Below are 26,313 nucleotides of genomic sequence, written 5' to 3' on the forward strand. Positions count from 1 at the left end.
AGTTCCCAGGTTGCCTTTTCTTACCATTATGCGTTCTCTCCCAAAGTAATTTCAGATATTTACATGTCTTCAACTACCACTCGTACCAGAGCACCCCTAATTTTAAGCCTCATTTCTCTGATCTTGAACCCTTAGACCAATCTGATACTTCTACTTGGATGTCAAAAAGATGCCTCAGATTAACCATGTTCAAATCAAAAGGCACTTTCCCCACAAACTCAGTATCTTCTCAGTGTTTCTTTTCTCAGTAAATTATCTCTCTATCCACCATACCATCTCAGCCTAAGCTGTCACTATTCATGACCTACACTAGTGCTAAATGGACATATGCATCCCAGTGGGTGTGTAAGACAGTTCACTGGAATACAGGAATAAAATAAAACTTTTCTTTATATATATATTTTTGTCCAAGATCAAGATTTTCAGCTTTACTCCTGTCTTTACATATGACATAACGCTGGTGAAATTAGTCTAAATATCAAAAGGTCATTTCACATAGTCATAGAAGACATTTTGTTAAGCATGTCATCTATAAAAATCAGTCATTTTTGCTCACTTTAAAAATCTGGAAATAATTATTAACCTAACTTAAAAATCCTACAAGTAAAAAGCTTCAATAACTTTCCAGCTCACTTGTTAAACTACTAAATATATACCTAAGATTTGATTATGAGAAGAACCAGCACAATAATTTTATATATTCTCCAGTGTCATTAGAGTCCAATAAGCAATTAGTTCACAAAACATCTTTAAACAATCTGAAAATTTAATATCTAAAGTATAAATAGGAGTTTACTAGGGAATAATAGGACCAACAAGTAGGAAATAACATTTATTTTAATTTGTCTTTAACTAGGAATTTAAGCCTAAGAGTTCTGATTCCAGAAACTGGGCTCTAAAAAAATTTTTTTAAAATTATATAGGATAGTCAATCACTATAATGTTTTTACCTCTGGATTAATGGTGAAAGTTTTAGTAGATTTTCCAACACTGAGAAGATCAAATATTATTTCTTTCATTGCAAAATCCAAACGTTCCTAGAAAAAAGAAAAACAATCAATAAAATCTTAGAAGTTTCTTCTGCTATAGGGATGCTTTGGAGATATTGTAGGTTTGATCTAGACTGCAATAAAGCAAGTCACATAAATTTTCTGGTTTAGAAGTGCATATAAAAATTATGTTTATACCATATTGTAGTCTATTAACTGTACTATAGTATTATACCTAAAAAACAATGCACAACCTTAACTAAAAAATACGTGATTGCTTAAAAATTGCTAACCATCATCTGACAACACAGGGTTGCCACAAACCTTCAATTTGATTAAAAAAAAAAAGTGCAATATCTACAAGGAAAAATAAAGCAAACTAAATAAAACAGGGCTCTGCCTGTATATGTTAGGTTATCATGCTAGCTCAGTCATGTCCAACTCTTTGTGACTCCATGGACTGTAGCCTGCTAGGCTCCTCTGTCCATGGAATTCTCCTGGTCAGAATACTGGAGTGGGTAGCAAGCAGTTCCCTTCTCTGGGGAAAATTCCCAAACCACGGATCATGTTAAGAATTACACAAACAATGTCAAGAATACTTGTCTGTGACCAGAAGAAGTTCCTGAATCTAGGTGGACAAAAGGGAGAATACGCATGAATTAATGTTAATGGGAGAAATATCAATAACCTCAGATATGCAGATGACATCACCCTTATGGCAAAAAGTGAAGAACTAAAGAGCCTCTTGATGAAAGTGAAAAAGGAGAGTGAAAAAGTTGGCTTAAAGTTCAACATTCAGAAAACTAAGATCATGATACCCGGTCCCATCAGTTCATGGCAAAAAGATGGAGAAACAGTGGAAACAGTGGCAGACTTTATTTTTTGGGGCTCCAAAATCACTGCAGATGGTGACTGCAGCCATGAAATTAAAAGATGCTTGCTCCTTGGAAGGAAAGTTATGACCAACCTAGACAGCATATTAAAAGCAGAGACATTACTTTGCCAACAAAGGTCTGTCGAGTCAAGGCTATTGTTTTTCCAGTAGTTATGTATGGATGTGAGAGTTGGACTATAAAGAAAGCTGAGGGCTGAAGAATTGATGCTTTTGAACTGTGGTGTTGGAGAAGACTCTGGGAATCCCTTGGACTGCAAGGAGATCCAACCCCATCCCTCCTAAAGGAGATCAGTCCTTTAGGTGTTCATTGGAAGGACTGATGTTGAAGCTGAAACTCCAATACTTTGGCCACCTGATGTGAAGAGCTAACTCATTTGAAAAGACCCTGATGCTGGGAAAGACTGAGGGCAGGAGTAGAAGGGGACGACGGAGGATGAGATGGTTGGATGGCATCAGTGACTCAATGGACATGGATTTGGGTAGACTCTGGCAGTTGGTGATGGACAGGGAGGCCTGGTGTGCTGTGGTTCATGGGGTCACAAAGAGTCGAACATGACTGAGCGACTGAACTGAACTGAATGTTAAAAGTATATGATTATATATATGCGATTTAATTATCAAATGATTAGTTTAATACCCAAACCAGTAGGATATTAAGTTTTAAACACTCATTTACCAAAATCATACTGAAGATCTAAGTGAAGTAATATCCAAAATAATGATGAAAGGAAGCTTCATGATAATAGTTATGCAGCAGGCCTAGAGAGCAAGAAATTCAAACTGAGACAGAAAAAACTGGGCTCCAGTAAGGTAATCTCCAAGGAAAAAGAAAAAGTCAACTAAGAATAACTGATGTTTGAGAGGAGCTCTATAGTTCTGGAAGAATGCTGGTGTGAAGTGATTAATCCAAGGGAGTGGGTACAACCCTAGAAGAAGGGATGTGATAAGATGGCAAAAGTTCTCTGAACCACAAACCTAAAGCACAATCTGCTTTCATTCATATTACTTATCTAATTATCATTAATTTGGTGCTTCTATAAATAGAAATGTATTATTTATTATTTTTTTTTTTGTATTATTTTTTAAAATATTCTTTACTTCTTCACTGTCAAGAATAATTACCTTATGGGTCATCTTCGTTGTCAACAGTTTTAGTTCAAAGAGAACTCAATCAATATCCTGGAATCCCAGTGTTTTTCCTAAATTGAGACGGTAACCCTACCTATGCTTCTCCAGGGCTGATGTCACAAAAGACAATGTAGATGTGCTTACTCAGTCTCCATTTACTCCTCTTCAAATAAACCTGCCTTTACTGCAGAGGCTCCAAAGCTAACATGACATTTCCCAGGATGCCTTTGAACAACAGGCTTCAGAATGTGACTGAAACCCAGGGAACTGGGGTAGAGGAGGAGGAGGACAGGGAGAAAGGCATCTGTTTTACTGGTGGGATCATGGTAGCAGCATGATTCTGAAGCACCTTAGGGGTATGCTTCCTAATTTGGCAGCTGTTTTGACTGTGGCAGAGGCAGCAGCTCCCTTGGGAGTCCAGTGTTACGGTCTCTTCTGTCCTATTAGCAATTCTGTAAACAATCTATATTCCTTAAAAGACCCCTTTGGGGACTTCCCTGGTGGTTCAGTGGTTAAGACTCTGCCCTTCCATTACATAAGGCACAGGCTCAATCCCTGGTCAGGAAACTAGGATCCCACATGCCACATGGTGGTCAAAAAATAAAAATAAAAAGACCCCATTGGGTTCAGCTGTCTACAGTGGATTTTAGTGTCTGCACCTGAGAACCTAGATTAATATTATTATGAAAACAGTTCCACTGTCTTTCAAGATACTCGGGCATTAATTAGTTTATAGACTAAAAGTAGGATTATGAGATTTCCTCAACTCTTTCTAAATTGAGTGCTTCCATTTGTGGGAATTTCCTTTCCTTCTCCAAGTGTGTAGATCAATGATTTAAACATATTTTGCACACACACAAAAATCAATCATTAGCCTCATTTATTTTTTACTTTTTAAAGCATACTTTTTTCACTATTCAGTATTAATAAATGTTTTACTACCATGCTTTTAGATGTGTAACAAATTCTAGGAGTCTGAGTCACTGTTATAACTTCCATGTATATATGTATTATGAGTCAGTCACTCACCTGAGCAATGAACTGAATAATCTTCACAAATATATTGAGAGGTGTGTCACGAGGAACCACACTTCGTGAACCTTTCGGGAAAAGTGCTGACACTATGCTCATAAGACGACTAGAAGGAGAAAAGATTTAGTCATGATGAGAGAATGAAAGCAACAAAACATTAGCAAAATATCCTTCCCATCCTGCCAAGGTAATTCATATTCCTCCTCAAGGTATTTTTGTTAACTAAAATTCATTAGTGTGGTTATTTTGTTTTTTAACCAAGATGTTATTTGAAATATGCTTTAAAACAAAGGCACTCACCTTTGAGTTACAGTGTTGCTTTCACATTTTATTCTAATTACATAGACCCACAACAATCTATACAAAGATTCCAGTGCAACTCGAGACATTTTAGGATCTTTATTCTGTTTAGAAACAAAAGAGAATAAAAATAAGCTTATTTATTAAAGTACTTGCAATAAATTTAAGATCAATTATATTCTATCAATAATTAAAACCCCTTTCCATTCCCTCTTTTATTCAATACAAAACAGGTTTCAATATGTAAGTATATGTTTAGTATATGGTAAGTAGAGAAAGCTCAAAAGCAGCCATAAATAAGGGACTTGAGTCATTCCTTGTATTCTCAAAACAAAAGAGTAAAATACTAGAATTATGTATTTTCTGTGTATATAGTTCAACTTACCTGATGGCAAATGGGTCCCACAACAATACTGACATAATGATGAAAGGATTATTCATCTTTGCCATAATTCATTGCAGCTCATAAACAGTTAAAATTTAGAACACCAAATGTTGTTATAGATATTTGCACTTATGAAACAATGCAAAATATTACTGAGTGATTATACTTAAAAAAAAATATGGAATGGTGGGTTAAAAGCATAGACTCTGAAATTAGGAATAACTAGCCAAACCTCATCCTTGGAGACTGTTACATTGTTTGGTGAAAGTTTCTTCATCTCTAAAATGTAGATTAGGGTACAAGGTACCCCATACCTACCTCACAGATTAAGGAAGTTATTATATTAAGTGAAAAGCACTTGGAACACTCTAGCACATCTTAAATGCTCAGTATGTGTCAAGTGTTTACCCTTAATTTTTAGTTTAGAACAAGAACATTATTATTTAAAATGAGAAAAGCACCCATTTCGATCACAATTTGGTCAACAAACCTTTTCCTCATATGAGCTATTATAAAAAGTGAAGTTCTCAAATGACAAGTCATGTAGTGAGAGTTAATTGTAAAATTTGAAAATTAGCTAATAATCATCTTTATTAGGAGAAATTCTTTATGCATCTGTTAATTATAATGCATTTAGTCCTATATATTAGCATTTATTTATTTGGCTTGAGGGATTTGCTATTGTTAAACAATTATTTTATATGTAACAATGGACAAAAGGGACTTTTTAAATATGAAGTAGCTGAGCCATTCTATCTTGTATTTTCTCAGACTACAGAATAATAGACATCTGCTCCCTATAATTAGAAGCAATGCAAAAAGGTTACTACTGGAGTTGTTTTTTAAAAAGACAAAAACTAGGGGGAAAAAAATATAGGGCTTCCCTGGTGGCTCTGATGATAAAATCTGCCTGCAAGCAGGAGACCTGGGTTCAATCCCTAGGTCAGAAAGATCCCCCCTACAGAAGGTAATGGCTATAATTTTGCACATCTATGTATATGAAGATTTGATATAATTCAGAATGGAATATCAACTATTCAGTTGGTCAGAGTCTAAAAATCAGTCTTTTCCTCTACTGTCAAATCCATGATTCCAAATTTTAAATATACTCCCCAAGTAGTTTTTTTATTAATTTGTTACTAATATAAATAAAGTAACATATATAGTTACACACAATGTATGTTTCTAATGTAACAACCAAGCTTTCTGAAATACTTTTTTTTCTAGCACTTAAATACAAGGTCTCAGATATCAAAATAAGAGTTCAGTTTTGGGCTTCCCTAGTGGTCAGAGGTTAAAGTGTCTGCCTGCAATGCGGGAGACCCGGGTTCAATCCTTGGGTCGGGAAGATCCCCTGGAGAAGGAAATGGCAACCCACTCCAGTATTCTTGCCTGGGAAATCCCATGGACGCAGGAGCCTGGTGGCCTACAGTCCACGGAGTCACAAAGAGTTGGACACGACTGAGCGGCTTCACTTTCACTTAGTTTTAGGTACACTACAAATAATATTTTCACTTTGTTAATTATATTTTCATAATATGAATATTATAAACCAACATGTAATAAATTACTATTAAAAATCTAAGTCTAATTCACATAAAAATTCTTCTCATATAACTTAGAATATCTTATATGCTGAGGCATCTGATATGAAATAAAATTTGATTTTCAAACTTTCCAAGATGGACTACTGTGTTTTATAAAGCAGATTTATTTTATAAAGAACAATTCCAAACAAGATAAAAAGTGATTAAAAATCATATAATTGTTTATTTGGTCAATGAAATGCTGCTATACATGTCTGAATAATAAAGACATCCTCAGTTAATCTAATCCTTAAACAAAAATACATAATTCCCTAGTTACAGTTCTGGTCTAATTTGAATAATCAGATTACATTAATAAAGTCCAGTTTTATTAATAAATAATAAAGTTTTGATGTCAGTCAAATATGCTCTTGGCAGCAATCATTTTAGTGTTTCTTCACCTTTTCCTACTATGAACAAAAACAAAAAAAGAAGATTTACTTAAACTCAAACCAGTAGGATTGAAATTTTAAAGTACTGCATCAAAATCATATTCAGTCTGAGATACTGTCCCTTTAATTTCATTGGAAAATATTTTAAAAGTATAATTTATTAAAAAAAACACTATAAAAAGGTATCATAACAGCTAACATAAATTAAATAGAATTAAAACTGAAGATGATGGCTAAAGATCAGTATTCAGTATCATATCTCTCTATTAAATTCATCTTCTTGGGGCCACATTAATATAAACCTTTGGTAGAAAGTTCCTGCTGTATGCGCCTCTTCTTTTACAACACAAGAAGCAGGTTTGAATAAATACATTGGACATGCAAGGCAGCAATGGGTAAAGGGGGAAAAAAGCCACACTTAAGGAGATAAAGCAATATTTTACTTTGTAACATCAACACGACTCACCTGGAGAGTTTCTATTTGTTTTCTGATACTGTTGTTAGATGGCATCTAAATAAAGCAATGTGAGACAGCAAACATAAACATGAGATGCAGCACATGCATGTTAGATGAAAATAAGCACAAAACAGGACAGCTCTTCACCAAGGTCTCTATTTAGGAGAAATTTGAAATTTCCAAGACAGTGGCTAGAAACACTGAGGGAAAACAATTCTACAATTTGGGCATCATGGATCATGGGATACACCTACAACACTGAAGCTGAGGGAAAATAGTTAAAATTTTCAACTGTCTAATTTTTCCTCTAAAAGTACAGCATTTAATTTTAGGCAAGTTTCCATTTTTAAAAGAAAAGAAGCATACACTGTAGAAAAAATGTTTCAATTATTTTTATATGGCACCTACTCTTATTCCTCTCTTTCTTATTCTTCAAAAACTTTAAAATCATTTTTCACATAATGACCTCAACTGACATAAATACAGGGGCATGGGAAACTACCAAATCACATTTGGGAGAAAAATAGCAGATTTAACATTTTCAGTGAAAATAAACTGTTGTTCTCTCATGCTTTTATGGACCTACAGATTAATGGCCGTTTTTCTGGTCACCAATTTAAAAAACTAGTATGATAATTTTTTAAAAACTGTGCACTATTTTAAAGTACCTTGAAAATGTATCATTTTTATTCCTATGAATCTATAGAATAATGCCTTTTTAATACCCCAGAATTATAGCCAAAAGCACATTTTTAAATATTTAAGTATAGCAATATTCTTTTTAGTACATTATAAGGTAACATGGTAGACCAGAAAGAACAAAAACTATGGAACTAGATGGATTTAGATGCAAATCTTATCTCTATTAGCCTCAGTTATAGTAAAAATTAAATGAGATACCATACTTAGAAAATCTAGCCTATAATAAATATTAATAAAAATTTATTTTAAGAAGTAGTAGTTCTAAAAAAAGTGTTAAAGATTACTTTGAGATCAAGAGATTACTTGAATCTCAAAGCAAAATCAATTTAGGGAAGACCTTCATCTTGGGCCAATTTTCCCTATATACAAATCAAATAAGTTGTACTTGTCACAACAGATAACTAGCATAGTTTTTCCCTGAATACTCAACTCCTTACCTCAACTATGCAGCGTAGCCACAGTATATAAAACTTAAAAAGGAGGAACCAAGTCATAAAATTTCTGCTGAATAGAGCCTTAATGTAAGTTAAGGGTTAATGGTCAAGACAACTATATTCCAAATATTCATGCTAAGTGGCTCTTATCTCCTTTAGCCTGGCAGATTGACACAGCCATTAATGAAAATGGACAATATGCCAGAAATGTTTAATAGGAGGTAAGGGTTCAAAGAAAACAGCATTTTAAATGAAAGCCTTAAGACAAAAAAAAAAAAAAAAAGTTAAGGTACTGCGAAAGAACTGCAAATATGTTAGGTGGAAACGTATATATATAAAACATTCCAACAAGCAACAGAAAAGTATGAATTGTCATGAAACAAAGCAATCTTCCAGAAACACTTAAACTGTGTGCCTTAAAATGTTATTATAAGTTTGAAGAATCATACTACCCAGAAAATTATCACCTCCCTTTCAGCACCTAATCTGTATGAATTACCAAAATAAGGACAGAAATAATATAATGTACTTAATTAAACAAAACTTATTTTCTGGTTGCATGGCATAAAGAATTTAACCAGTTTGACTAATCCTGAGAATTTTCATAAATAAAGCAAAGAGAATATATCAATTCTCACCCAAATATGAATAACATCAATGTATGTATATTATGGACGGAAACAGCCAAAAATACTTCTGGGAAGACCTATTTTTAGTATATCTTACTAAGAAATAAAAGTATTTTTCAAAATATGTAAAATCATTAAAAAAATGCATATATAATAATGTTGCCCAGTAAATCAATCTTTAAAAGTGAGAAAAAAAGAGCCAGTCCTATTTCTCACATCATGATTAGCTGTTGGATCAGAGATAAGTCAGTTAATCTCTCTGTGCCTTGGTTTCATCATCTTCAAAGCTTAAGATTTTCAGTTTTAACCCTAACTTAGAGGAATAACAGAAAATAAAAAGCCATGCCTGCCTCACTCCAGTGCTCTTGCCTGGAAAATCCCATGGACAGAGGAGCCTGGTAGGCTGCAGTTCATGGGGTCGCTAAGAGTCGGACATGACTGAGCTACTTTCCTTTCACTTTTCAGTTTCATGCATTGGAGAGGGAAATGGTAACCCACTCCAGTGTTCTTGCCTGGAGAATCCCAGGGACGGGGGAGCCTGGTGGCTGCCGTGTATGGGGTCACACAGAGTCAGACACGACTGAAGTGACTTGGCAGCCATATTTCTATAATATGTAAGCAGATATTCAAATATGTTCATTTATGCATCAAAACAGTATTCAAATCCAGTGTTCACATGACATTCAGATGTGGAACATTCCCATTCTGTGTCAGATAACTATGCTCCTGTCCACAGAAGAAAAGATCCTGTGAGATCCTTCAGCAGAGTATCCTGGGAAAATCCTTCTACCTCATAGTTTTCTTTTCAGACTGAACACAGATGTGCCAAACACTGTTAATAACAAGTAATTATCCCTTGATTCAAGCCAGAACATTTCAGGAGCTGTCAGGCTCCAGAGCCATCCTTCTAGACTTGACCAGGCATAATTACACTAACTGTGCTTTTAGTGATGTTTCATCATCAAGGCTTTTTTCATATTATTCAGACTTGAGCCAACATTACTGAATTTTCTCAAAAGAAAACACTAAATAACAATTTGAAGAATTTTATAAGATTAATACTCTGAAATTCTAAAGGAATTAATAAATATTGCTAAATCTAAGATATTATAAATAATCATTAAAAATATATAATTTTGCATTCATTAAGACCAACTAAATTTAATCAACAGTTTATTCATGTCTGTAACATGATTCCCTATAGAAGAAATGAAGTATGTGTAAGAAAAGAAATATGGTAAAATATCTCTATTCAAATGAACTCTAGTACTAAAAGTTTTATTATATACTGTTTAATATACATGCATGAGTGAATATACTACAGTCAGTATTTACAGGTCAGAAATGAGATTAAGTCTTACCTTTAAATGTGACAAACAGTTCTGTAGGAAAATATGCCAGTTATTTAAAAAAAACTGTTTCTGACTGACACATAAAAGGCAGGTAATTAATGGATACAGAGCCTAAAGGAGAGGAAGAAACAGAATTAAGATTTTTCATAAAAAGGGCAGCACTGGACTTGTCAATTATATTTCATTCATACTCATAAAAAAATTCTATTAGCATTTTTCTGTTTGTAATAAAAAATACAATCAGGGAATAATCAAAGAAATGACAAAGGGCATTTTTTCTGTAAGAACAATTTCCTGACCTATCACCTCTCCCCAAGTTAGAAATATGCTGTTATTTCTCCCTAGATCCAATACTCCTCTAACTAGAACAGCGGCCCTGGGGGTCAGAGCACAGACCAACGTTAACGTTTCAGCTTTCAATTCATCAGGTGACTTTAGGGAGTGTGTGTACTCCAGTCACTCAGAGGATACGTTAAAGTGCTAGAGGTCTCACTTTCCTAACATGAAAAGTGAGGATGATCATCACACATATCCTATAGGGTTCTGAGGCATAAAGTAAGATAAAGAGTGGAAAGCACTTGGCTTAGTGCCTGGCACAGTCACTGTTGATTATTATTATACCTCTATCTTAAGTGGTCAAGTACTCATCCACTATTGCACATTTTCTCCAAGCTGCATACAAATTTACAGAAAAACCCCTCAAAGTTATTGAAGTGTATGGTTAAATGGGGAAAAAAATCACCTTAAATTTCTGAAAAGAGAAGATGTAATTATATAGACAATCACATGCTTCAGAATACAACTTATTATAATGTAAAATTGGACTTCCCTGGTAGCTCAGACGGTAAAGAATCTGCCTGTAATACGGGAGGCTTGGGTTAGATCCCTAGATTGGGAAAATCCTCTGGAAAAGGGAATGGCAACCCACTTCAGTATGCTTGCCTGGAGAATCCCATGGACAGAGGAGCCTAGCGGGCTACAGTCCACAGGACTGCAAAGAGCCAAACACGACTGAGAAACTAACACTTTCACTTCTCACTACACTTAAATTTTCCTATATTCTAATACGGGTTTCACTTGTGGTTCAGATGGTAAAGAATCTGCCCGCAATGCAGGAGACCCGAATTCAATCCCTGGGTTGGGAAGATCCCCTGGAGAAGGAAATGGCAACCCATTCCAGTATTCCTGCCTGGAATATCCCATGGATAGAGGAACCTGGCGGGCTATAGTCCACGGGGTCGCAAAGAGTCAGACACAACTGAGTGACTAACACTTTCACTTTACATATTCTAATACAAAATTTAAAGCATCTGTCAAAACCTAGAATAAAGTCTGAATAACCTACTAAATACAGAGCTAATAAAATTAAGAATATACAGTTTTTAAAAGAGCAGGAGAAAATAGGTAAAATTTCCCCTTTGTGTTTACACTTTGGATATTTTACAATTTTAATTTTTATAATTCTCTTTAAATTCTACTAAAAAAAAACTCTACTAAATTCATAAATCAATTATTAAAATTCCAAATAAATATGTGAAGGTTTGAAATGTTTCTCATACCAATGAATGTTTCTTTCTGGAACTCAGTTCAAAAGTAGTCTGATAAAGCATCTCCACAAAATTTTTCAAGCAGGGAACATTCACTTCGTTTTTCACAGCCTAGGTAAAAAGATAAGACAAAAACAAAGAAAATGGTTACAAACGTTAGATCAAACGATACAGAGATTACAAAGAGGTTTTGTAAGGTTTGAAATTGGTTAATAATTCTCTGAGTATCTAATGGAAGTTCCATAAAGTAAATGAGACAAACCAGGTCCCTGCCCTGGGTGAACAAGCAGAGACTAGAGACAAGTGAACAGACAATGACTATGTGGTACAAAAAAAGCTCCAAGAGAAAATTCTGTGTGCTCTTAGGGCACTCAGAACGGACCCCAGTGAAAAACTCCACAAGGAAGTAATATATACACTGAATCCAGCATTTCCTTGCCTAAGATACTATAGCATCCCATGTAACCTCTCTGACCTTATCTCCCACTGCTCTGGCCCCTGCACTGGGATCCAGCCAGACTAGCATCTCTGTTATTCCTAGAACACATCAAAGATGCTCTTGCTTCTGGATGACTGTGCTGGCTCCTTCTGCCTAAGAAAGTCTTCCCCCAAATCTGGTATGCCTTGCTCCTGCATTCCTTCAGTTTTTGATCAACTGTTATCATCCCTTTCAAGGTGGTGGCCTTTGCTGAAAGTCACTCAGCCGTGTCCAACTTTTATGATCCCATGGACTATACAGTCCATGGAATTCTCCAGGCCGGAATACTGGAGTGGGAGGCCATTCCTTTCTCCAGGGGATCTTCCCAACCCAGGGATCGAACCCAGGTCTCCCACATTGCTGGCGGATTATTTATCAGCTGAGCCACCAGGGAAGCCTGATCTTTCCTAATCACTCTATTTAAAATTTCAACTCCCCTACCCACTGCAGCATTTTTAGGGCCCTACCTTGCTTTACATTTCTCCATAGTACTCACCAACACATCTGGCATACTGCATATTGTACATATTCAGTGACTGTGAGTTAGCTGAACTGGATGTAAGATATAGAAGAGTAAAAAAGTCTTACCTACCCTGACCATTGTTCTACTCTGTGTACAGGAGAGGCCCTGACCCACAGGAAGCACTCAATACAGATAATGAATAAACAAGCAGAGGTCAACTAAGAAAGGAGGCTGGGGGTTATTAGAGTGGTAAGAATGTTCCAGACAGAAGAAGCTCCATGTATAGAGGCAGGTGTTACGGGCTGAATTGTCCCAAAATTCAAACACTGAAGTCCCAACCACACATACCTCATAATGTGACCTTATAAGAAAATCATTGCAGATATAGTTAGTTATATCTGCAAGATAAGGTCCTATTGGAGTATGTGTGTATTGGCAGGGGAAGGGGGTGCTACTCCAACATGACTAGTGTCCTCAAAAAGCGGGGGAAATGCAGACATAGACATGCACACAAGGAGAACACCATGTAAAGATGAAGCATAGATCAGGGTGAAACTTCTACAAGACAAGGAATGCCAGAGATTCCCAGCAAACTACCAGAAGCTAAGTAAGAGGCATGGAACAGATCTTCCTCACAGCACTCAAAAAGATCAACTTGCCAACACCTTGGTCTCAGATATCTAGCCTCTATAACTGTGAGACAATAAATTTTTGCTGTTTAAGCCACCTAGTTTGTGGTACTTTGTTGGTGTGCAATCCTAGTAAATAAACGAAAAAAGTAAACATGGCATTAAAGAAGAACTAGGCAACAGTAATAACGGACCACAGTCAAAAGTCTTTCTTCCTACAATCTGCTCCTCTTGATGAACTGCCTTGAAAACTACAGCATACTCTCAGATACCTGGTAAAAACAGATTTTCAGACAAAGGGGAAGCACACATCACAATTCGGGATGGATAAGCAGTAACTCAAATCACTTCTAAGGAACAAATATCTCCAAACAGGTAAATACACAACCGACCTGTGCATCCATACAACAGAATACTAGTCAACAATGAATAAAGTGCTGATACATTCTGTAACATAGCTGGAACTCAAAATAATTATGCAGAGCAAAAGAAACCAGAAAAGAGTCTGTAGTGTAAGATTCCATTAGTATAAAATTCTAGGAAACCCAAAACTAAGTAGAGGAATAGAAAGATCCATGGTTAGATCTGAGAAAAATGTGGGGTGAGTGGTAGTGGGGATTAAAAAGGAGCATGAAGACATTTTTGGAGGATGGTAGAAATGTATACTCTCTTCATCGCGGTGAAGGTTTTACAGACGTATACATATGTCCAATTGTACAATTTAAATATGTGTAGTTTAAGTCAATTTTACCTCCATTAAGTTTTTAAAAATGAAATATGTGTGTATGTGTATAACTATAAAGAATATCATTCATACAGCAGTACATGGTAAACTGAAAGTAAAGAGCATTATCACATACCACACACACAAAAAAACCACACAGGAAGCAAAAAAATTCTAGCATGTCTAAGTATGCTAAAATCCCTGAAGTGAAGTGAAGTGAAGTCGCTCAGTTGTGTCTGACTCTTTGTGACCCCATAGACTGCAGCCTGCAAGGCTCCTCTGTCCATGGAATTTTCCAGGCAAGAGTACTGGAGTGGGTTGCCATTTCCTTCTGCAGGGGATCTTCCCGACCCAGGAAATGAACCCGCGTCTCCCACATTGCAGGCAGACACTTTACCGTCTGAGCCACCAGGGAAGCCCGAAAATCCCTAAATCCTATTTTATCACATTATGTGACTAGTGTGTGGGCTTCCTTGGTGGCTCAGATGGTAAATCTGCCTGCCATGCGGAAGACTTGGGTTCAACCCCTGGGTCGGGAAGATTGCCTGGAGAAGTGAAAGGCTACCCACTCCAGTACTCTGGCCTGGAGAATTCCATGGACTATATAATCCATGGGGTCACAAAAAGTCGGACACGACCGAGGGACTAATACACACACGTTAGTAGTAACTACAAATTAATTTTGAGAAATACAATGAATTTAGACCAAGAAAAGCTTTCATAAATCTGTTTCCCTAGAAGTTACCATGATCATATTTATAATAATCATATTTTATAAATAACTTAGGATACATATTTTGACAGGTATGATGAATGTTATGGCAACTACACAAATGAACATTTAAAAGTGAGACAGTTCTGTAAAATCTAAGATATATGTCACAGTACTTTTAAATTCTTCAGAAGCATTAAAATGGCAGCCACCCTGTAAGGAGCAAATGCCATGAAATGCAGTGTGTTATGCTGAGCTACTTGAGATAAGCATTACTTCCAGGTTGCAAAAACACTGCCTGTTAATGGTCTCTAAATCTTAAGGGCCTGGGCTTGTTCTTTTAATTAAAAGACTGATCAGTGTTCTGCTATTTGTCTAATGAAGATTTCCCTACACCCACATAACATTCAAAGTTTCCACTTTATTGTCTAGGAGATTATGAGAAAGTAAGAATGTATCATCTGGTAACTCTTCAGTGAACAGAGACTTTCAAATACAACGTAAAAATAAAAATGGACTTACAGCAGCTACAGGGATAAGAATCTCCACAAATAAACCAGCAAGTGCATGTTTTATATCTTTATCTTTTACTTCTAAGAAATACTGAGCACATTCCTTGAGAGGGGAAAAAGATATATTAGATTAACAAAGGAAGAAGATTAAGAAATGATAATATCACAATAATTTCTTAAACATTCTGCAATTTTATCAGAAAACTAAGTTCAAATTCATGCTCAAATTTAAAAAGAAAGTTAACTCACACTTGTGACAATTTAACACTTGGAATAAGGAATTAACTCATCATTAATTCATATTTATCTTGTTTCTTTAAAAAAAAGTCATTTAAAGCAAAAGCAACTACTGTTAGGCTAATTCCAATCGCTGCAGTTGAAAAGGGTAGGTCACCTGCATGAACTGAAATGATGCTTCAAAATCTTCTACAGGATACATTTTCACTCGGAAAAACTTCATTCCCATTATTAAGCTGATGACGCTTTGTACCACATGTGGGCTTTGTTCCTTTTGCCGCAGTTCTTTTAATTCTGTCACAAACTTCTTCCTCACAGCCTGAAACCTTTAAAATACACGGATACATAATTCGATACGAATTAAAAATACTCATGTCTCACATGATACTAAAGGTTGAAATCAAAATGTGTTTTACCTAAACACCATCTCCTTTCTCTGCCCTCATCAAAACTACCAGAAAAACAGAGATGAAAACAAAATTATTTGTTATTCTAAATTTGCTATTCATTTAGTTTTTCAAATCAAAAATGCCTTAGGGAGAAATTCTAATTTCTAATAAGAATTAGGAAAATTCCATATTAGAATTAGAAATTCTTCTTAGAATTATAATTTCTTATTGCTGTTATACCATCAATACAACACTGCTGCTGCTGCTGCTAAGTCGCTTCAGTCGTGTCCAACTCTGTGTGACCCCATAGATGGCAGCCCACCAGGCTCCCCTGTCCCTAGGATTCTCCAGGCAAGAACACTGGAGTGGGTTGCCATTTCCTTCTCCAATGCATGAAAGTGAAAAGTGAAAGTGAAGTCGCTTCAGTCATGTCCGACTCCTAGCGACCCCATGGACTGCAGCCTACTAGGCTCCCCCGTCCCTGGGATTATCCAGGCAAGAACACTGGAGTGGGTTGCCATTTCCTTCTCCAATGCATGAAAGTAAAAAGTGAAAGTGAAGACGTTCAGTTGCGTCCGACTCTTAGCGACTCCATGGACTGCAGCCTACCAGGCTCCTCCGTCCATGGGATTTTCCAGGCTAGAGTACTGGAGTGGGGTGCCATTGCCTTCTCTGCAATACAACACTACTACCACTTATTAATAATCATCATAAAAATAAGATCTAATAACCCACCCATAAAACATCCATATGTAAATCAGAGAGTGTCTCTAAATTTTAAGGTTCCTTTTTAATGAAGTCTGCAATCTGAGTGACAAGGAGGGCAGACTGAAGCTATACATTTGTTTAATGAGATAAACCAATCAATTGTAGACTACTAATTATCAATAAAAATTATTATCTTCTTACACTGTAGAATAAGAAGCATGGGGGGACACTGGTCTCACAATCTGAAAAAGCTAGAGAATCACAATGGTTTCAAAACATTGAGCACCATCTTGGATTCAAATGACATCAGTCGTTAAGGCTACTAAGTTTTTCTTTGTTTACATTGCAAAAAGATATCTGATAGTTCATTAATCAATAATACTTCATTTACCCTTTATATATTATGAAACATATATATTATGAAAAATACAATAAACAGATTGCTTATATTAAGTGAAGAGTTTACTGTTAATATTACTTGGGGAAACTAGTTCTTGAAAGTTAAAATGACAAAGCATACTACCCAATGGTCACTGATTACATATTAATATTAATAAATATATATATATTAATTACATTTTAATGAAATATGGACACATGATAGGAAGTATAACTTATCTATTTCCATTTCAGTCTTGGAGAATACAACACCATTTTCCATGAAAGTATTCTTTTACATTTTATAAAGAAAATATAAAGTGAATAAAATTCCTTTATTGCAATAATATTAGAATCTAAAGATTTTTTTCTGTCATTAAATTTCTTATAATAATTATCAGTCAGTATAATCAAAGGAAATGCGTAGACAAGATTCTGAAACACCCCCAGCCTTTCTCTTTCTCCTCACCCCTTTCCCACCTCACCACCTTTCCTTTCAAATGGTGGTGCTGTCAGCCCAACCAAATGCGGATGTGTCCACGTCTTTTCTCATGCTCACTGGATGTGAGGGTGGAAAACATCTCATTACTGCTCGAGTGGCATTTCTCTAACAACTAGACCAGCAAGTGTGCTCAATCGCTCAGTCATGTCAGACTATTTGTGACCCAGTGGACTGTATACAGCTGCCAGGCTCCTCTGTCCATAGAATTTTCCAGGCAAGAATACTGGAGTGGATTGCCATTTCCTATGCCAAGACCAATGAGACTGAGAAACATTTCATATATTTACCTTATATTTACTATCCTTTACTATAAATATTTTTATTTACTATCCTTACCATATTAGATTTAACTTAGCTATCATGTAGGGTTCTTCTGGATCCAACTTGTTCATGTATTATTTAGCATTTCCTGATAGAAAATCATTTTCATTTTTTTATATAAATTTATTTTAATTGGAGGCTAATTACTTTACAATATTGTATTGGTTTTGCATACATCAACATGAATCCACCACGGGTGTACACGTGTTCCCCATCCTGAACCCCATCCCACCTCCCTCTCCATACCATCCCTCTGGGTCATCCCAGTGCACCAGCCCCAAGCATCCTGTATCATGCATCAAACCTGGACTGGCGATTCGTTCCATGTATGATATTATACATGTTTCAATGCCATTCTCCCAAATCATCCTATCCTCTCCCTCTCCCACAGAGTCCAAAAGACTGTTCTATACATCTGTGTCTCTTTTGCTGTCTCGCATACAGGGTTATCGCTACCATCTTTCTAAATTCCATATATATGTGTTAGTATACTGTATTGGTGTTTTTCTTTCTGGCTTACTTCATTCGGTATAATAGGCTCCAAATAAAAATCAAACTATCATGAACTACAGGGCCATAAAAAGAAATATATCATTGCTCATGTTTTAGTAGCTATATTCCTGAGACAGGGATTCACTGTTGATTAAATATAAATGCAATATTAATATATTATTGTCCAAGTCATTTCAAATACTCCAATATATTCCAAGTTCTGTAGCACTGGGTATACAAGGGTCTCTTGTAAATTACAAAGGATTAAAAAAAATACTAAATTAAAAGATGCATGCGCACCAAGTCACTTCAGATGTGTTCGATTCTATGTGATCTTAAGGACTGTAGCCCGCCAGGTTCCTCTGTTTATGGGATTCTCCAGGCAAGAATACTGGAGTGGGTTGCCATGTCCTCCTCCAGGGGATATTCCTTACTCAGGGATCAAACCCACATCTCTTGAGTCCCCTGCATTGGCAGGCAGGTTCTTTACCACTAGCCCTACCTGGGAAGCCCAAATTAAAAGATAGTAAATACTAAATAAACTACATTACTTAGTATTAAAATCTGAACTACTAAATGCTAACAATAATTGTGTTTGCTCCTTTAGAATTTAAAGATTGTTATATAATGATTTCAGGGCCAAAGACTGACTCTTTAAATAGCACCCAAGAAAATCTAAACTGATCCTTTCTGCCTTACAGATTTCCCAATAGGAACAAAGGCAATTCAAAATCTTCCACAGTCTTTAGAGTAAGCACAAGATATGAAAGACAAGCATCTTTTTTAGTGTTTATGATAATTATGGTTCAATATAATCAATGCATGTAACTCCTAATGAATGACCCTTTTTATGGAGCACTCTACTATATCTTATAGTCCCTTTTTGGTATGTCTTCTATCTATTCAAAACACTGTTCAGTATTAAAACAAATTAAGATGGTTAGAAGGAAGACACTGCAGTGCTATCTCAGAGATAAAAGCACTCAACTAGAAACCACTAAAAGTAATTATTAGCTTTGACAAGAGTTCGAAAAACACTTCTCATAGAACTGTGAAACATAGGGAATAAGGTAATGACCTGACAATTTTTGGCAATTTCTGACTTCCTTAATTCAGGTTTTATGGAAAATACCAAATAAATGAAAACAATTTGTAGACTTGAAGTATGGGTGTCCCTTAAAAATCGTCTAAAAACACAGTAGCAAAATAATAAAAAGTGAAGCCAACTTCACAAAATTCTATGGAAAACAGAAATAACAGAGTAAAGTAGTTAGTGTCTATTCTGTCAGTCAGTAATGAGGCATTCTAAAACATATCAAGATCAGTGATTTATGAAACTTACTTTGATTGGGCAAGAACGCCTATCACTTCTGCATATAAATCTGCAATAATATGCACATTCCCAGTGTTGGTTCCTGAATATCTAAAGCAACAAAAAGAACAAACACATTATTTCATTGAATTTTTCTACAAACTCTTTCTTAATAAATCTGAAAATCCCTTATCAGGGTGTTGTATAAATTTTCTCTGAAGATTCACTTGCAGGATGATAAAAAACACATGAATTTTCTCCTATCTCTACATTTTAATTTGCCAGGAAATTTAACCTGATTCTTAAAAATTCAATCAATGGCTTTAAGAATTATTTTTACAAAATCCTTTCCATAAGCATCTTGTGTGGATTAAAAAATATAAAGGCATAACTACTTTGAACTCCAGTAACAAATAATTGAGGAAAATTCAAATTAACAGTCTAAGTCTAGACTGCAGATAAAAGTAACATTGCCATAAGTATTTTACTTACCCTTCCTTATGTTTAAAGTGCTTAAAAGCTAAGTTTAGAACTTCATGAACTAAGGGATCAGGCACAGGATGAACAGGAATCTAGGGGGAAAAAAATTGTGTGCCAAATAGGTTATAAGTCTTTTATGAGCATTCTCATCATTTCAACTAACCAAATTAATAACCAATTTTAACTTTCATGATATAATCTACTACTAATCTGTCAATCTTCCCCTTTTCTAAGAAGGTTATTATTTTTCTCTAAGAATTTAGTTGAATACCTACTTTGCTGTTGTTTAGTCGCTAAGTCATGTCCGACTCTGTGTGACCTGGTAGACTGTAGCCCACCAGGCTCCTTTGTCTATAGGACTTTCTAGGCAAGAATACTAGAGTGGGTTGCCATGCCCTCCTCCAGGGGGTCCTCCTGACTCAGGGATCAAACCCACGTCTCCTGCATTGGCAGGTGGATTCTTTACAACTGAGCCACTAGGGAAGCCTTCAACATTGACTTCAGCAAGTTCTAAATTCAAGAATGTTAGCTTCATAACCACAGACCCTTAAACTACAGACTATGCAGATGAAAAAACAGTCACTATTGTACTATTCTCTACCAGAAACTTAAAAACGCACTCCTGGGTAACTCTCTGTGACACCTCTAGGAAAGGGAGCTTGATTGAGCCAAGTCCATATTCTACATGGTCTGATATTCTACCATAATAGTATCCAAAAGGAACTCCAACTTCAAACAACTTAAAATTAGTTATGGTTTTACTAGTATTAGAAATTTTTCATTTAAATGTTTGTTTCATTTAGTTATTTAAAAATTACATGTTAGTTCCGAATATGGAAAACACATTACAACATTAAAACCAGAAAGTAAAATCCCTGCCCCTTCCCCCATATATAATCACTACTGGTATGTATCTACTTGCAGGTTTTTTCCTACATTCACCCACCCACACACCTTATTTTCACTTAATGGAATGATGCATCTTTCCCTGTCAGTACCGAGCACTCCTTACAGTATTTAGGAGCCATGTAAAACTCTGTGTATATTATAATTTATTTAATGAGCTCCCTATTAATGAACACTTCATTCTAGATTTTCAATCTATATGATGTTATACAATAAACATCTTATGTATTTAGTATTATTTACTTTTATAGTTTCATGGGAAAGAGTTCAAAAGGAGGAACTGATGAGTTCCTCTATTCCATCAGTTAATTCACATCTATACTAAAATCATTCTGTCTTAATTATAAGAGCTTACTACTAGGTTCTGATGTCTGGCACTGTAAGGCCTCCCTATTTTTCTTCCACGACAGCTTGGCTATTGTTCTTTCCTATTCAATTTAGAGCCATCTTTTCTAGGTCCACAAAAACTGTCTGTTACAGATCAATTTGGAGATAACTATATTCTTATAGATTTGCATGAAATATCTTCCCACTTCTTTAAAGGCTTTCAGGAAAGTTTTACAATTTTCTGATTTTGCCTTTTGTTATTCTTAAGACAATAAACATATGAAGAGATGCTTGCTTTCATCAGTAATAAGAATGAAAATACACAATTCAGTTCAGTCACTCAGTCATGTCTAACTCTTAGTGACCCCATGGACTGCAGCACGCCAGGCCTCCCTGTCCATCACCAACTCCCAGAGTTTACTCAAACTCATGTCCATTGAGTCAGTGATGACATCCAACCATCTCATCCTCTGTCCCCTTCTCCTCTCGCCTTCAATCTTTCCCAGCATCAGGGTCTTTTCAAATGAGTTAGTTCTTTGCATCACATGGGCAAAGTATTGGAGTTTTAGCTTCAGTGTCAGTCTTTCCAATGAGTATTCAGGACTGATTTCCTTTTGGATGGATGGTTGGATCTCCTTGTAGTCCAAGGGACTCTCAAAGAGTCTTGTCCAACACCACAGCTCAAAAGCATTAATTCTTCACAACAAACTGTGGAAAATTCTTAAAGAAATGGGAATACCAGACCACCTGACCTGCCTCCTGAGAATTCTGTATGCAGGTCAAGAAGCAACAGTTAGAACTGGACATGGAACAACAGACTGGTTCCAAATCAGGAAAGGAGTATGTCAAGGCTGTATATTGTCACCTCAGTTATTTAACTTATATTCAGAGTACATCATGAGAAATGCAGGGCTGGATGGAGCACAAACTGGAATCAAGATTGCCAGGAGAAATATCAATAACCTCAGATATGCAGATGACACCACCCTTACGGCAGAAAGAGAAGAACTAAAGAGCCTCTTGATGAAAGTGAAGGAGGAGAGGGAAAAAGTTGGCTTAAAACTCAACATTCAGAAAACTAAGATCATTTCATGGCACATAGATGGGGAAACAATGAAAACAGTGTCAGACTTTATTTTGGGGGGCTCCAAAATCACTGCCAACGGTGACTGCAGCCATGAAATTAAAAGACTTGCTCCTTGGAAGAAAAGTGATGACCAACCTAGACAGTTTATTAAAAAGCAGAGACATTACTTTGCCAATAAAGGTCTGTCTAGTCAAGGCTATGGTTTTTCCAGTAGTCATGTATGGATGTGAGAGTTGGACTATATAGAAAGAAAATACACAAGGTATCATTTTGCCCTTACCTGATGGGAAAAAAACTAAGTCTGACAATACCAAAGTGTAGAAATAAGGTAAATGAATGAGGGCTCACAAACATTGCTGGTCAAACTTTAGATCATTTTTTTACATAGCCTGCACTCTAGTGAAGACCACAGTGTGTTACCACAAAACATGGCCCTTGGGCGTAAGGATTATTTTAAGCTGAAGGCAAGAGAGAAAGAACAGACGAGGGAAAAGGACTCTGCTCCTCCTTTCTCCCTAAAAGCAGCCTCCTCTCTTCCTTTTCCCTAACCAAGAAGAGGACAAACCACTGTCACTAGAAACGAAAGTAGGCACAGAGATGGAGCTGCACAAAGAAGCCTTACTGCACAGCCCTTACTTCCCACCGGCTTCCCCCATGTGTTCACCTTCCCATGGTTCACCATCTCTAGGAGCCCACTCTCTTTTCCCTGTCTTGTCACTTCTCCACAATGTATTGAGCTTTGTTAAAACAGGTTCTCGGGTTGAACCATTCTTTGAGTTTTCACTTCTTTTCTGTGAAGGCCTCGAGATGTATATGTAGTAAACCTTTTCTTCTACTAAGCTTACTTCTGTCAGTTTAATCTGCAGGCCCCAGCTACTAAACCTAAGAGGGAGGAGCTCCATTATACTAGCAGTTACACACATTATAAGAAAATAAGGATGTTTAGCTACATACTTCACAGATTAATCTTAGTAACATAATACTGAATGAAAAAAAGTAAGTCCCAGAGGAAAGAAACAGTATAATACAACTTTTTAGAAAGTTCAAAAACAAGAAAAATTTAATATATTATTCAGACATACGTGAAAACATTTTTTAAGATTTAAGGGAATAATTAACATAAAAATCAGTATGATAGTAAGGAAGTAGCCAGGGAGTGAAATCGGAGCTTTACATAATTAGGATTGAAATTTTAGGTAATAGTTGAGTTCTCAGTCTTAGGTAGTAGGCTTCTAAGCTACCTTACACTGTAAATAAATACACAGGTAGTCATGCAGAGATCAACAACAAAAGTGTGTCTTGAACCAGGATTATAATTTATCCAGTCTGCATCTCAGGGTCCAATTAGAACCAAACGCATAGGAATTCTTTATGTTTGCTTAAAATTTTACCAGCTAAGCTACCAGGGAAGCCTTAAAATTGTTAATAATATAGTTTATAAAACACCTCATCAGTACTGGGGATAATAAAAAGGATTATAGCTACTCAGAGATGATCACAATGCTTCTCAGGGATTAGATAAAGAAGAGATTAATATTTAAAATGAAGATAACTTATTTCTTACAAAGATTAACCAGGTGCTCATCAGGAGGAGGCTGAATTTCAGCCTTAATAATGATCAAGAACTAGTTCAAAAGTGGTGGATACAAGACAGACGTTAGATAAGAATAAAGATAGTTAAATTACAATGATGGGCAAGAAATCCGGTAAGGAACTATTAGTTTACATTTATTCACTTTAAGGAGAAGGTGACCAAATTCACACCACAGTAAGTAGAGCACTGGGATTTTTTTTTTAATTTTATTTTTTTATTGGAATATAATTGCTTTATAATGTTGTGTTAGTTTCTGCTGTACAATGAAGTGAATCAGTTATATGTATACATATATCCCCTTCCTATTGGCTCAGATGGTAAAGAATCTGCCTGCAATACAGGGGACCTGGGTTTAATCCCTGGATCAGAAAGATCCTCTGGAAGAGAATGACAACCCACCCCAGTATTCTTGCCTGGAGAATTCCATGGACACAGAAGAGCCTTGTAGCTATAGTCCACGGGGTCACAAAATTTGGACACAACTGAGAGACTAACCCTTTCACTCCCTCTTGGGCATCCCTCCCACTCTACCAACACCCTACCCTTCTAAGTCATCAGAAAGCACCAAGCTGGGCTCCCTGTGCTATGCAGCAGCTTCCCACTGGCTATCTATTTCACGCATGGTAGTGTATATATGTCGGTCTTACTCTCTCATTTCATCCCACAGTACTAGGATTTTTCAAACACTGTCTCAAGCAGACGGAAGCACAGCAGCTGACATGGCTCTAAAAGGCTTGTGGTGAACCCTGACTCCAGAACCAAAGGCTACAGCCACGTCTTGGCTAAGTGGCTCAGTATTTACTGTTGACCAGAAGAAATCAGAAAGAACATTCATCTGAAATTTCCTAGAAATGGGTACTGTCCTAAAAGCCTGAACTTGAAATTCAATTAGAAGAAAATGTACTCTGAGGGACACGCCCATGCTATCCATCATATAAAGGGCTGAGTAACCAGCTGTGAACAAAATCTTTCAAGGTCTCAGATAACCTTTTAAAAATAGCCTGACTTTACAAGAAAGAAATGAAGTTTATGCATCAGTTTGTAGAAGCTGAGATTTTTAAATACCATGCTAATAACTGCGTGACTGCATGCTAAGTTGCTTCAATTGTGTCTGACTGTGCGAACCTATAGACTGGTGCCCATAAGGCTCCTCTGTCCATGGGATTCTCCAGGCAAGAATACTGGAGTGGGTTGTGATGCCCTCCTCCAGGAGATCTTCCCAATCCAGGGATCGAACCTGCCTCTCTTACATCTAACCTGCCTTGGCAGGCGGGGTCTTTACCACTAGCCCATGATAATAACAGACCAGGACCTAAATTTATTCTACATAGTAAAGTCAGAGAGCTCAGCCTCCAGAACAGTCTTAACCTTTCTCTCCCATTGGTAAACTGAAATTATAAACCCAAAATTCCTCTTGCGATTAGGGATACTTTTAAGTAGGAATTTTATGACTGACTGCATTATAAGAAGCTTTCCAATCTTTTATAGGCAAACACATCCCACCATTAAAGAAGCATAAGGTTAATAATCACATCTCATTGATATAGGAATTTTGGAATATTGGCTGGGCCATTAAGTACGATCTTGGCACGGCAACCTTTTATGTGGTACCTTGAGTACTTCTTCTTAGGGCTACATGATTCATCTCATATTAACAATTTATTGACCAGAGACATATTAATACTCACTTATATAATCAAATTGCAGACCACAGGAGTTTGCTTCTGCAAAAATCCCCCAGTCAATAACAAAACAAAAGAAGAAACTAAAACCAGTAACTCCAAAATGCTCCCTTAAATTCACACCAAGCTGCTCAACTTATTATAAGTAAATTATAATCAAATCATTTTATACTATTGTAAAATACTTTCTTCATTAAAGTGATAAAAGATATCTTTCTACACTTTTTAATCACTCTAATGAAGAAAAGCTGAGCTTTTCTATTCACTAGTTATATAACCTGGAGGACGTTTCCACTTTTTTACCTGTGAAAATTGCAGATAACAGATTAGAGCCCGTAATTATCAGACCAGAGATTAAAAAAAACTGAGAGAATGCATTACAATAGGAGATTGATTCTTGTCCTTGCACTTTTTCTACCCTTCTCTAAAAAGGACTAGGACAAAATTCTTACCTCCTAGGAAGGTAGGGCAGATGAGGGAACTAGAACATAGGATGCAGACACTGAGGACAAGGTCTCGTAGGGAAAAATGGCAGTAATCCAGAGTTCATTA

At 36.2% G+C, this 26,313-nt stretch overlaps 1 protein-coding gene across 8 annotated transcripts in view; it reads right to left on the reverse strand.

Annotated features, from left to right (window-relative positions):
• FRYL (FRY like transcription coactivator) overlaps window positions 1–26,313 on the reverse strand; it is a 257,732-nt gene that overhangs the window by 90,942 nt on the left and 140,477 nt on the right. For 5 of the 8 annotated variants that reach the window (XR_001918189.1, XM_018049433.1, XM_018049434.1 and 2 more), the window contains 10 exons: window positions 20,178–20,257; window positions 19,716–19,796; window positions 15,741–15,909; window positions 15,357–15,449; window positions 11,841–11,939; window positions 10,291–10,392; window positions 7,174–7,218; window positions 4,345–4,448; window positions 4,042–4,150; window positions 951–1,037 (listed from right to left, as the gene is read on the reverse strand). Coding sequence is in view for 7 of the 8 variants with exons in the window: in XM_018049433.1 (XP_017904922.1) it covers window positions 951–1,037; window positions 4,042–4,150; window positions 4,345–4,448; window positions 7,174–7,218; window positions 10,291–10,392; window positions 11,841–11,939; window positions 15,357–15,449; window positions 15,741–15,909; window positions 19,716–19,796; window positions 20,178–20,257 (969 nt within the window). In the remaining variant the exon portion in view is untranslated. The remainder of the gene's footprint in view (window positions 1–950; window positions 1,038–4,041; window positions 4,151–4,344; window positions 4,449–7,173; window positions 7,219–10,290; window positions 10,393–11,840; window positions 11,940–15,356; window positions 15,450–15,740; window positions 15,910–19,715; window positions 19,797–20,177; window positions 20,258–26,313) is intronic. The other 3 variants (XM_018049438.1, XM_018049437.1, XM_018049436.1) reach the window with 1 other exon arrangement.

Source organism: Capra hircus, chromosome 6, assembly GCF_001704415.2.
Source record: "Capra hircus breed San Clemente chromosome 6, ASM170441v1, whole genome shotgun sequence".
In the NCBI taxonomy this organism is placed as follows: Eukaryota; Metazoa; Chordata; class Mammalia; order Artiodactyla; family Bovidae; genus Capra; species Capra hircus.